Source organism: Cryptomeria japonica, chromosome 5 (genome assembly GCF_030272615.1).
Source record: "Cryptomeria japonica chromosome 5, Sugi_1.0, whole genome shotgun sequence".
Taxonomy (NCBI): domain Eukaryota; kingdom Viridiplantae; phylum Streptophyta; class Pinopsida; order Cupressales; family Cupressaceae; genus Cryptomeria; species Cryptomeria japonica.
Genome location: NC_081409.1, coordinates 648650383 through 648665089, shown reverse-complemented (window position 1 = coordinate 648665089; position 14707 = coordinate 648650383). Strand labels below are relative to the sequence as shown.

The window sequence follows — 14707 nt, the reverse complement described above, 5'->3', positions numbered from 1 at the left end:
TACTCAGAGATTGAAAGTTTGAAGTCTAAACTCTTCTAAGAAAGTGGACATTTTGGAAGCTGTCGGGATGGGTAATCTCAGCTCTTTTCCTAAATATCTGAAGGAATTAACAAAAGTCATCGATGATGCGAAGGCTATTACTCAAGCTTATGGATCCCAATTTAAATCTGTGGAGGCTATGTTTAATGAGCTGAAAAAGAGGGTTTATAGTCATGAGGAAACCCTGAAGAAGATTGGAGAACAAAGTCACAAAATTTTGAAAGCTTCGATTGATAATTTCAAAGTGTTGATCAATAAACTGGAACAATTCCAGTTGGAAAAGAATACGATTGATACTTATAAGGACAAGGACTTGACCCTTGAAGGTGTGGCTACTAGGCCTGGTAAAAGAACACGAACGAATACGAGGAAGATGGCTCAACAAGCTAAGGAACTAGATGATTTCAAGAGTGTTGTTGCCTCTATGGCTCAGCTGGAGAAAGAAGCTATGGAGCTTCTTGATAATTTTTCTTAGTTGTGTTGGCTTGTGCTTTTGGCTATCCCTTGGGTGTCGCTGTGCTATCCTTTTGTTACTCTTGGATCTCTCGTTGGCTTTTTATTTTTGCCAACTGTATCTGTTTGTTGTTTATGTGTTTTCTAGCTGGAACTTTCATGTTTTATCTCTTTTATAATTTGTTGTTAAGGGTTTTGAGGCCCCTTCAAAGCCTGTCTTTTTTGTAATAAATAATGTTATCATATATGCTAATAACTTTTAAGAGAACCCAAATATTAATTCATATGGTGTTGAAGATTGTATGTTGGTATATAAATATTAATTCTTATGGTGTTGAAGACTACACATTAGTATATAAGATCTCTTTTAAGAGTGAAAGTCTTGGAAAATGAAATAAAATTTTGAAAGCCAAAACACTACTAAATCAATTAGATGTCTAGATTCAGATTGGGGATGTTCCACAAATTCAAGATGTGTACTTTAAGTTATTCTTTACTTCTTATTTTGTGTTATTTTATTTGAAATCCATAAAAAAACCTATCACTTTTCATAGTAAAGCTCAAAGCTACCACATTTGCAACTTGTTAGACAATGTGGTTGACAAGATTATAAGAGAATATGTGAAAGATACAACATGGAACTATCTTATTTTATTGTCATAACCAAATTAGTATATTAATGGGAAAAAAGCTAATGTTTCACAATAACACCAAGCATATTGAGACAGAGTTGGTTCAGCAAGGATTGCTTGCTATTTTATATTATCTTAGCTCATGAGAAGTTTATGTTTTAAGATTTGATTTGAGTTTTTTCCAATGATTAGTATAATTGATAATCAAATAATAAAACTCATTGATTTGCATGTATTGTAAAAGATAACCAGTCAATAATTTTCTATTATTATATTTTAAATTACTTGTGTAATTTTATATGTAACATAAAATTTTCTCTGTCAAAATATACATAAAAGTTAGAGCATAAACTTTAAGCTTTGCTTTGGCAGTTCCCTTATGTCCATTATATAGTTTACATGTATCATAAAATATAGTTCATTGGTAATTTTCATGTATATTAAATGCTATTTTAATTTAAAAAATTTATGTAATTTTTTATAAAACAAAAATTGCCAGTCAGACAACACACAGAAATTGGAGCTTACACTTTAAGCTTTGCTTTGCATTTTTTCTAATGGTTCTAATGAGTATAATTGACATATATTGTAAAATATAATTAATCAGTAATTTGCATGTATATTGCATATTATTTTAATTCAAATTACTTTTATAAGTTTTTATATAATAAAAAATTTCCTCTCAGAATACGCAGAGAAGTTGAAACTTATATTTAAGCTTTTGGTTATATTTTTTCTACCTTTTATTATGAATAAGGATGAAAGAATCATGTTCATTGTATAATTTACATGTATTGTAAAACATGATTAATCAATATCTGAAATATATATTATATATTATTTTCATTCAAATTACTTGTATAATTTTCTATATGATAGAAAATCCCCCTCATAATGCATATGGAAGTATATGGCTTGTAAATCATTATTCTTTATCATTAAATATTGCTGCTCTATTTCCTATATGTAATGCAGAGCTAAAATAACAGCACCAGCTATTATAATTTTCTGTGTATATACGTCTAACCGATTTTGCTTATATGCTTTTTTTTTTAATCTAATAAGTTGTGAATACAAGAGGTTTTTAGTACAGTAAAAACAAAGCATTTGAAGAACAACGCGTACATTATATGACACTATAATACATACCTTGCACAGCAGATATTGAATCAAAAGTTTTCCTGAATTATTATTTGGGAAATGTAAACTGCTAAAAATTTGTAATGGAGAAAAACAATTTAAGGAAACTTTGATGGGTTGTGGTTTGTTGAATGTTCCAGATTCTGTTCTTTACATTAAAGATAACATAAGGCGCTCTGTTATTTAACCTTGTATACTATTTCAATCTAGAAGTTATTTTCTATTTGGTAAAATTAATGTTAAAAAATTAAGCGTCAAGCTCAAATCATAGCATAGACAACAAAGAAAGTGAGAGGTGCGAGTCTAGGAACATTAATGGAATACTTTATTTCTTAATTTATATGATCTGTTTGAATACTGTTGGAACTTCACTGTGCCTGAAATAAGTTCAAGAAAAATCACTTTGACCATAGAGACCCCTTGAATTCATGAGAGGCTGCACACACACACACATTTTCTTCATTAAATTTTATCTTTAGCAATAAAGAAGAATTGTTTACCAGAAATTATGATGATGATAATTACGCGAGATTGAGATTAGTCTGAGGCAGATCTTGTTGAGTTACAGCATCTGTTTCCAAACTACTATTGACTCCTTCCATGATGTCATTATTAAGGTAACATTCCGTGCGACTTCTACCAATCTGTAGCAAGTTTACAGTTTTAATATTCATGCCAAAAGCAAAAGAAGCATTATGATGGCAATGGAATTTGGATAGACAGCCTGTTACCTTTTTAAACAGATTAGCGTTTTCTACTATAAGTGATTTTGCCTGCATGACAATTAAAATCATCAGCCATTACCAAAATAGCTTCAGTATAGCTGTGTTAGTGAGGAATTTACAGCAGTTTCGGTTATGCAGTGTATTTTAATTCCAGATTAAAATGCATAAAATGTCGAGAAAACCAAACAAAAATGAATGGGAAATATTAACCATGTTCATCTGACCCTTCGGTTGGTGAATTGAGGAGCACAATTTTTTTCACTTGGAATCAGGTCCACTCTAGGTCAGACTGATCGGTAGAAGTGGACCATCTCCAACTAGAAGAGTTCAGATTAAAAAATGACAAATGTCTGTCTGCAAAAAAAGATACATATTTAAGCCCTAAAGTGGTGTAAGATTTCAAGATAAATGATTTTGAAGTTAAAGATATGAATAATTAAGTTATTAAAAAAATAAAAATTTCATCAGCAACAAATTAAATTTTACTATTTTATTTATAAAATATATAAAACAAATATAAGAGAGTTATGTTTATAGAAATTTTAAAGAGATGGGAGCCATAACTTATTTTTTAAGGCATAATTGTTTAAGGATGAGGTGACACTTCACTGGACAAAGGAGTGTAATTCTAAAAGAATAAAGTGAAAGCATATTTTTCAAATAAAGAATCAAAATTAATCTTATATATAATTTAAATTTAGAAAGTAATAAATATATAGTTTTGTAATAATTTTATAGCTACATCAACATTCTTTATAGCATAACTTGAGAGCTTAAAGGGGTCACAAAAATACCTATAGTAAAATTACTTGCATGGGACAAGAATAGAGGAGTAAATAAGTTACAAATGCTTGATAATAATAAATCATTTTAAGGAGGTCATCTTTCAAAAGTTTCAAAAATATAATTCACTATATAATAATAATAATAAACTAATCAATACCTCTTATATATACTATAGTTATATCATGAATACAATTAAACTTGACCTAACTACATATATAAGATCATATAGATGATCAAATAACTTAATTAAGATTTATTCGAGCAAATAGTTTTTGATCCTACAACTATAGTTAGAAGGCATCTATAATGTGTGACGGACTAGAGTTGTATAAAATCAATAACCCCATAATGCAGAAATCTTGACTTTTCCTTCACATTGGATGCTGGTGTTTCACATAAATGAAGGAGACAGGGAGGTTCTATAATGTGACTGCTTTTTCTTTTCTATATTAGATGAAAATGTGCATCAAATTATATTTCATTCCTCTTTTAAATATCAAAAAGGCTTATCAGAGGTACAACAATAACTAGAACAGGAACCTCTATTTTCTATGACCTTTTGATTTCCTTTCATTTATTCCTTTCAAGCCTTTGTATTCCAACTTCAAAATGATTGAAGCTTTATATTATAAGCCTTCATAAAAAAATCAATTGATCTCAGATTAGAGCTTATGATGATATCCAAAATTGCCGGCACTTTTAAGAACTTATTAGGAGTTCCAATGGGAATCTTCCAGAACATTGTGCAATCGAAACTCCACATTACCAAAATGGTAGCAGAAAACAATCTGGTGGTGAGCTTTGCATAGATTGTGAGCAGTTGCATCTTTACTGTCATCCATCTCATTTTTCTTTGTGACCATTGAATCTGCCATCCTTGTAATGACAGGGGATTATGGAGAGCTGAAATAGACGACAAGAATTCCACACCTGTTGCGTTGCAAGTTATGTTCTCTTTTAAGAGGGCTTCCATAATCTGCCATGGTCTAGAGTGATGTGGTGAGCGAGTAACTCAGAAGGAAGGTGATTTGTGGTGAGAGCAGCATGAGGAGAGGGAAATGACTGTGTGGAGCAGAGGAAGAACACCCATGTCTTACCAACGGCGAAAAACTTGTTTGTAGATGCACCTAAAAGGATCGAAGAGGCTCTGCTACCACTGATCTGAATTATTTTGCTAATTTAGGGGACAATAACCAAAGAAGAATTGGTGGTATTGTAAAAATACATAATAAATCATGTGAAAGCTTCATTTCATTCAATATATGCAAAAACCATACAATTTTGGGAAAACTCGTGAAAGAAATGTATGCCCTCAAATCCATCCAATTTGGAAAAACTCGTGATAGAGATGTATGCCCGAGTCCATACAAGTTAGGCAAACTCGTGAAAGAGATGTATGCCTATGGACTTCATGAGAGCTGATACAAATTAGCTAACTCGACAGACGAGATGTATGTAACAGCTTGACAAACTCGTCCTAAAAGTTGTATGCCTATCACTCTGTCTGTTGGATTCGAGTTGAGTTTATGTATAAGCTTTCAAAGAAGTTGAGTGGTCACTACATTTATGTCTTCATCAGAAATCGAAGAGACAATCCAATATTGAAAAATTATTACATTTGAATGAAGAAAAAAATTGACTGAAGATTAAAATATTTCATTTAATTGAACACCTTATGTATTTCTGATCATGAAGATTCTTATATAAGAGGGAAAAATAGCCGCACAAACTAAAATGGTGCATCTTAGATAACGAGATAGATGTTCTCCTTCAAGAATTAATAATAGTAGAATCAAATTTTTCTTTGATAGCTGCTAAAATCTGGCCGATTGCTACTTATGTATTTATGATCATGAAGATTCTTATATAAGAGGGAAAAATAGCCGCACAAACTAAAATGGTGCATCTTAGATAACGAGATAGATGTTCTCCTTCAAGAATTAGTAATAGTAGAATCAATTTTTTCTTTGGTAGCTGCTAAAATCTGGCCGATTGCTACTTTTTGTATTACTGTCTGAAGGTGCTTAAGGAGGAATGGTTACAATGTGGAACCCTTCTTCGTTTATGGGGGTTAAAGTGAGCAGTTACAAGAAAAGAGTAACAGTACGCCTCACTAATATTTTGAGCAAATTCAACTGGAATCTCATTAATATCTACTCCCCCAATACTAGCCTCACTGATATTTTGAGCAAATTCAACTGGAATCTCATTAATATCTATGCCCCCAATACTAAATCTGATTAGAAAATTAGCTCTCGGACAAGCTCTCCTTGCTGTTCGATTCCCAAAAAGATATTGGATGTTGGATGGGGACATCAACACCCCTTTGTACCCATTGGAAAAGCTTGGAGGCCAAGATGATTACTCTGACAATATGCTTAACTTTGCAGATTTTCTAAATAAATAGAACAGGGTTACAGTCGTGGAGTTGAGAGATACCCAGTTCACCTGGTCCAATAGACATATGGGAAATAATTTAATCCAAGTCGAGCTGGATATATTCTTGATCTTTAGCGGTTGGAATATATCCTTCTTGACTTGTATATTATTTCTCTCCCAATAGTGTGCTCTGATCACAATGCTCTCCTGCTGAAATGGTAATCTCCTACTAGAGAAGGACCTTTTCCTTTTAGCTATGAAATCATGTATTCCTCCCACCCAAACTTAAAAGGAACTATCTTTGATTGTTATAATTCCCCTATATATAATTCCCCCATACAGGTCACCCCTATGTTTTTCTTGGATTGAAATCTTAACTTGGTTAAAAACTATCTTTGATTGTTATAATTATTCTATATATAATTTCCCCATACAGGTCACTCTTATGTTTTTCTTGGATTAAAATCTTAACTTGGTTAAAAACGGGATCAAAGGATGGAATAAGTAATGCTATGGGATTATCTTTCTGAAGAAAATGAAGCTGATGGATATAAAAGAGATCCAAGATTTTATGCTTGTTGGGTCTAATGATACGGAAACTTACTCAAAGGAGAACTATCTTAGGGAGGAATTACAAAAGTTGAAACAAGAGGAAATATATTAGAAATAGAAATCCAAAGTCTAGCGTCTCACGAAAGGAGACATATATATTCATTTCTTGCATCAATCTACAAAAATGCATAGAAGGAGAAACATGATAAGAAACTTGATTACTGAAGGACGAGACATTATTGAAGATGATGAAGCTATTGGTAAGTGATGCAGACAAGCTTGGGGGGTCTCGTAAAATTACCTATCTTGCAACCTTAACATGTCATCTAATTCATTATATGAAAATAAAATATGAAACGTCTTTATTGTAACTTTCATTTATACATTCATGCAATAGAATACATCATGAGCAATTATATACATGGAGGATATTAATAAGAAACAAAATTCAGAAATTTTATAATATTTTTAGGCACTTCATGCCTTTAAGTTTTTCCTCCATGCCTTCACATGCTCACAGATTCACTCCTCTTTTAAAATCTGATTTTAACTTCACTTTACAACTCTCATGGATTCCTTGAACACCACCAACACACCTACAAATTCATTCTTCTCTTTCCTCTATTCCTCTCCTCTTGGCAAGTTAATTTCCTACACTTTTCTCAAGCAATCCTCTACAGCTACCTACAAATCCTTTCTTCAAACTTGCTGCTATTGATTGCTACCTCTTAACACCAATAAATGCTATATTTAATAGAGTTCACAACCTTTTTGAGTCACAAAAAAGAGGCACCCAAATCTACTCTTTTGTTTCTCATAACATGACCATTGATGTTCTTTAAAAAATGCAATAAAAACATAGTTTCGCTTCAAAAATGTGTTGTCAATGTTGTTTCACCATATCCAACACCTTTCTGCTGTATATATCTTTGGAATTTAATGAATAAAATGATAAACCAAGTCATTCTCATTCAGAAATTTAAGTTTTTTTAATTATTCTCTCAAAAATCACTAGCTTTTTTCTCCATTTAGGCACATGAATTGAAATAATAAGACAAGAATGGAATGCAAAAGGTGATTTGTCTTTTGCAAACTTATCTAGGCATCATCCAAATTGAGTAAATTAATTAATTTTTTAATTTATAATATGCCAATGAATCCCTTCAACCCTTGAAACTTTGAAATTGTGCAATATAATACTTTTAAAATCACATTAAATGACTTGTTTGCCTCTAATTTTTTAAATGGAAGCCAAGCTTTAGATAAAATAAATATTTTATCCTATAAAACTCCAAAATAAACTCTTAAATCTCCAACCTATAACAAAAATGCAGAAAATGAACATGAAAAGAAATTATTTTTTTGCTGATGCAAGATTGCTTGTGAGCACAAATAATCTTGCATTAGACACACCAAGTAAGAAGTTTGTGAGCATAGTTCACAAATGGATTTGAGTAGTTGGACCACCCTTTCAATTTGAAGACAACTTTGTAGCATACTTGAATGCTATGAATAGGTACCCTATATTAGTTTTCTTCTTTATTTTTTCCCAGCATTTGTCTGAGATATTTTCCATACTTTGCCACTCATGTTTCCTTTCATGGGATTTAACCAAAGTTCCAAGATTCGCCTGGACTTGTCAGGACTCGACGAGTCCCGAGTGACCCTAGGCGAGTCCTAGGGGCTCGGACCCAGACTCGTCGAGTCTTGGGCAAGTCCAAGCGAATCCATGGACTTGCTGACCCGGCCCAGACCTGGCGAGTCCCAATGCAAGGACTCGGTCGGCGGTAGCATATGGATAGACAAACAAAAAAAAATTAAAAAGTGTTTTAACTTGTTTTTTTTTTAATTTATATTTGCTTCTATGGTGTAAAACTCATCTCATTTCATTCTATTGAAAAAAAAGGAGGAGAAGAGTGAGTTGTGAGGAAAACGAAAAGTGCGTAGTAGGGCAACCAGCAAGGAGGAGGAGCAAAATTTCTTCAACAAATCACATTGGGTTAGTGTAATAATTACATTTGGTGCATCAAGAGCTTGTTAGAGAGGATTGAAAACAGGTTGCATTTAATTTCAACCTTGTTCTAAGAGGTAAGATAGATTTTTTTTGGTTTTTTTGGTGTTTTATAAGCGAAATTTACATCGTTTTTTTTTAAACATTTGTTTTCATTTTCTTTCAAAGAAATCAGCATACCCTTCCATGTAGATTGTTTTTTTTCAAAACTTAAAGAAACTAGCAAGCCCTACAATATACATTTTTTTTGTTTTCTTCTTCCAAGAAGCATATAAAGACAACACAAGTATTTGTCAAGTCCTAGAATGATATTTTTGAAGTTATCCTAAAATTCATGATGGCGGAAGAGAATTTGAAAATTGTTAGAGAACTATCTGAGGAAGAATTATAAATGTTGTCTTCTCCTTGGGAGAATATAATGCCCTAGGCTTGGAATATTTTCCTCCAATCTTTTTTCAGATCTTCTAGGAGATTGTCAAGCATGATCTTGTTGTTACGTAAAATGATTGCTTCTCTATAGATGATATTCTAAAATAATTAAATAATATTATTACTACTTTGGTTCCTCAAAAATACCAATATGATAAATTGCTAGATGGTAGACCAATAAGCCTTTGCAACACTGTTTATAATATCTTCTCCAAATTAGTGGTGTTTAGAATTAATTCTTTCTTATCCACCCTCATTTCCCACAATCAAAAAAGATTTATCCAAGGTAAAGAAATTTAAGATGTTATCTGCACTCATGAGTAATCCATTTCATGAAAAATAGTAGAAAATTTGTATGGCTTTGAAGCTTGACATCTTGAAAGCCTATGATAGGGTCTCTTGGTCCTTTCTTTTAGCCACCCTTGAAAATTTTGAATTTGAAGAAAGAATAATTTATATCATCATACAATGTTTTCGTACTCCAATGTTCTCTATGTGTGTTAATGGGGTACCTAGAGGATTTTTCCCTAGTGAAAGAGGTTTGAGACAAGGGGTTCCTATTTCATGCCATCTACTCATCTTGGTGGTTGAAGTCTTAGGGAGGAATCTTAAAGAGTTAATCCTCCAAAAAGTAATCAAAGACATCCATATTATTGTTAATCCTATGAGGATTCAGTTAATACTGAGAGGAGGGCGGGAGGACCGGGGGGGGGGGTGAATTTGTATTCAGACCAATTCAAACTTATTTCAGCTTATCTCAGATCTGAAACCATATAACAAATATCTCAACTTTTATAATCAAATCTAATAACCTCTTTATCAGATTTGCTTAACACATTAATCAAATCATTTACCAATACTTTCACCACCAAAGTAATCATATAAAATTAATCGATTACCAACTCATTAACCTTATCAACAAGATCAAATACTTTCTCAAACAACTTCTTATCAATACCGGTAACCTCTGATAAACTTCTGATAAAACATCATAACCGATGTCTCAAAAATAATGCATGAAATGAAATATAAACAAGAACATCACATGAAAAACATCCCACAAATGAACACCATAAATTTTTGACGTGGAAACCCAAATAGGGAAAAAAAACCGCAGAGGGAGTTGGCACCCACAAATATTTGTACTCTTTGGAAGTACGCCATGTTAGGAGCTTGGCCCTGTTAGGAGCTTAGCCTTATTAGGAGCTTATAATACGCCCGGTTAGGGGATTTGCCTTGCAACTTGATTATGAGCTTGATGATCTGTTAGGATCAACCTCGTGAGAGGATTTAACACTCTTTTCAGAGCTGCCCTGTTAGGGGTCTTAAATAATTAAGGCCTATTAGAACCTACCCGGTCAAGTGATTTAACCTGCCTCAACTATTAGGAAATAATAGTAAGAAAACGATTTGTTTTCTTGCACTTCTCTGCTTGCTTGATCAAATCGAGTTATACACAACACTCTGCAACTCTCAGGCAAATCTCACACTTCACTTGGACGGCTTAACACATTCTCTAAGACCACCGGCACAATAAACATCAATTGTGTCAACCTAAATAGCCATCTCAACTAGGTCAACCACAACCTAATTACATCATGAATTTATAATAAGATCTCAAAAGATCATCGTAGATCGCTATCTAGATCATAACAATGAATTACAATGCAATATCAACCGTTGGTTGATCATAACTCATCACGAAAATTCGATCTGTATCCTCAAAACACTCTACTAAGCATTTCGCTGATTCCCAAGAAAATCTTCCTTAAATTGTGCTAAAACAACTATCAAATCTTCCACGCAGGTTGTGCCGTGTTACCAACTTTATGTAGACTCATTGTCGATCACCGTCATAATAGAAATCATTACTGGATTGGTGATTTCTTCACCGGTCCTTAAACCCTACTAAAACCTTGGTAAAACTTTATCAGAAATTTGAAACACACCTCTCGATGATCATCACAAGTTTCGGTTCCAGAAAGATACATCTTCCCATGATACAAGTTCATCATCCAAACCGCATATCACCAATCATCACCAATCTACCGATCCAATCAAAACAATTCAGCTTTACCGGTTAAAGTCCTATTTCATAGACTTTAGCTCTTTGTCGGTAAACCCTGTCTGCTGGTAAACCAAATCACTTAGATGTTAAAACAAAACATCAGGAACATCAATTGCCAGCAATGACAACACAAATAACTGATCATGTCAGCTATTCATAGAATCTCAATCTCTTCATCACAAATAGACTTCTATCCTTTACCGGTGCAATCATCCAACTTCAACTGCATCACCTGATCTGCATCAGTTATGCCAAATGCCAAAAGTTATTACATCCCTTTGTACTTCCTCCCACCAACAAATCATTGATGAAACCATCCTTTTAAGCATCTTCTCTATTCAAAAAGCTAATCATTAGAAAGATTTATTGAGTAGGTATGCTAGGCTATCAAGGTAGCACATTAATTATAGAAAAAGCATTTTCTATGTCTTTAAAAATTTGAAGTAATTTAGAATAAAAAATTTACATTCTAGGTTACCGAAAATATATTCTCCTTGCACACTAACTTTGACTACCTCTAACTCCAAAAAAAGCTACCTCAAGACTACTAGAATGCAATTGTTGAAAGAATAAAAAAAAAGTATGCAGGCTAGAAAGGCAAACTCCAAAGCCAAGATAAGAAGTTTCAACTCCTCTTAGTGGCTCTCCAAAATATTCCAGTTTATTATCTATAAGTTAAAATAATTAAAATAAATCCCCTCCTTAATGGCTATAGATATTGAGAAATTCTACAAAATGTTTTTTTATATATAGGTATAGAGGAAAAGGGAGAGACTACCCTTGGTCAGTTAGGACATTGTTTGCAAAACAAAGAAGTTTGGAGGCATGGGTATTAAAAAAAAAACATTCCAATAAAGCCCTCTTATCTAAAATTGAATGGAATGTCATCTCCAATGAAAAAGGTTGGGTTAAAATTGTAAAAGCTAAATACCTATGTAATGAAGACAATAGTAGCTTTCAACTTACCCTCCCAATCCCAAAAGGTTCAGTAGTAAAGGACAACAATATTCAAATAATATGGCTTCTAAAATAAGGGATTATATGGAGAGTGGGAAATGGTAGAAAAACCTACTTCTAGGAAGACCAGTGGTGTAACGATTTTTAACTATCAGTTGTTTCTTCTTTTGCCATCAACGCTCCTTTGATCAACGTGTACGGCACTAATTTTTCTCACTACATTAAACCAACAAGGTAGGGAACCTAATTGGAAGGAGTTGCCTCTGAATCTATTTCAGAACATAGGGAATGAAGAACTAAGGACTAGCAAAATGTACTTTCTTTAGTGCTACTAGAGAAGATGAAGCTATATGGTCACAAAATCCCTTAGGTAATTACTATCCTGCCTCTCTTTAAGACATGATAATGAATGATGTTCCTTTGTCTCCCTTCAATTAGAATTTTTTTTGGAATGATAAGATCACCCCATAAATAGACTATATTTGGTGGGTTGTTACCCATATAAAGTCTTGACAAAGGATAACTCGGTTAATAAAGGGTTAAACTTGGTTAATAGATGTTCTCTCTATTTTGTTGAAGATGAATCTATAGATCATTTGTTCTTGAATTCTAGATTTACTTGGGAAGTTTGGAAAGTTTGACTAATTACTCTCCCTTTTACCATCTTCATACCATCTCCTTGTTAGAGAGTCGTGGAATCAAATTCCTCCGTAGCCTAAGGTACCTAGAAAGAGAGGAACAATACAATATTTAGAGAAGAATCCAAAAATAGCAGAGGAGTCTCCAATATGGTTTTAAATGGAATCAAGAAAAACATCAATTTGGCTAATCTAAAAGTAGCCCATAAGCTCCCATCCCCCAAGAGATGAAAATTTGCATTAGTTGGGTATTACTAAACCTATGGATATAATCATACACTTTAAAAGAATCTCAAAAATATATTAAATGGAAAAAGATAGATGTAGGCTAGATAAATTTAAATTTTGATAGCAGTAGCAATGGAACCCCAAAACTGGTGCCTCAAGGGGGATCATATGAAATGAAAAAAATCATGTAATAGAATGATTTACAAAGTATATGGACTTAAGGACAAACAATGAGGTGGAGGATATTGCTTCTTGCTGGAGATTAAAAAGATCCTAATCTCTTGGACTCTAGAATATGACTCAAAACTTAGTTTAGCTTTCTATTAAACTCCACTACTCCTCCCCTCTGGAAACTATGGAACTTCATTGAAAAAGCTAGATGCCTGCATACTAAATTCTCTAATATAAAAATTCTTCACTCTTACAGAGAAGTGAATAAAGTAGACAATGCTCTGGCTAATCAAGGTTTCTAATTCAATGAATAGAATACTGAAATTTTAATGGAAACCTTCCTCTATAGACAAAATAACTTCTATCTAACGACATGCAGAAATACTGACTATGATGATGATTTATCCTAAGCTTCTACTGTTGACGCACCAAGGAGCCTGTGTTGCAAGCCAAAACACAAAACCTGCCCCATACAACGAGAAGCAACCACAAGATATTTCACCAATCAACGTACACAATTCATTGATGAGAATGACATGTTTACAAATGTACAGAAACCATGCTTATAAAGCAAAATTTAGGAGAGTAGTGTACAGACAACGAGGACAGATGCACTAATCAAGAAAAGATGTAGGTATAACCACTCCACAAAAAATGGCATACCTTACCTGATAGCTAATAGACAACTATGCATCTATAAGATTAACTATCCCAATGTAAACTTAAGAAATTATGTAAAGAAATTATGTAAAGCCTAAATGCATACACCAACATCCCTCCTTAAGTGCAACATAGGGAGAAATATGCAAGAGTTGCACTAAGCAAATAAAAATACAATAAGAGAAGCATTATGGGTCTCAACCACATCGGCAATATTAGGTACCCATGTACAACTACAATGCAAAGTGAATCTCTCACAACCAAAGAAAAGGAGAAAAACCCCATGTAAGAAAAATCCTCTCCAAAAGAGAGAACAAACAAAAGCTAAAACAGAAAAAGTGAAAAAGAGGAATTTTTTTTGAGGATTAGCAGAAACTACATGACTCAAAAGACTAATACTTGGAGTACGGGAAAGAGTGCAGCATGTAGCATTTGGATCACCAACAAGAGGACCAACATCCTCAAGAACTCTACAAGCCCATAACGTTCGACTCGGTACAGGTGGAGTAGGAGGAGAAGATGGAGTGATGTCAACAACAAGATCAATGCAATCCTTATCATAAACACCATCGTTAGGAATAAAATCTACAGGAACATCATTATTATCCTTGCCAATAAACCTAACAATTTGTAATCATTATTAGTCATATTGTGAGTTAGGTTCTCACCTTTGGTTTTCCCAGTTTGGGTTTTCCATATAAAATCTAATGTTCATGTGTTAATGGTTAGTCAATTTTTCTCAATAGTGCTTTGAATGGTTGAATGTTGTTTATTAATAATTTGTTTTGAAGTTCCGTACTGATTCACCCCCCCTCTCAATCCTACCTTAGGTTCAATAA

General features: G+C 33.2%; 1 protein-coding gene across 1 annotated transcript in view; it reads right to left on the bottom strand.

Moving 5' to 3' along the window:
• Positions 1 to 2288: 2288 nt before the first annotated feature.
• LOC131078129 (truncated transcription factor CAULIFLOWER D) overlaps positions 2289 to 14707 on the bottom strand; it is a 134127-nt gene continuing 121708 nt past the window's right edge. The window contains exons 6-8 of the mRNA XM_058015804.2: positions 2996 to 3037; positions 2790 to 2908; positions 2289 to 2700 (exon numbers count right to left, since the gene is read on the bottom strand). Coding sequence (XP_057871787.2) covers positions 2691 to 2700; positions 2790 to 2908; positions 2996 to 3037 — 171 coding nt within the window. The 3' untranslated portion in view covers positions 2289 to 2690. The remainder of the gene's footprint in view (positions 2701 to 2789; positions 2909 to 2995; positions 3038 to 14707) is intronic.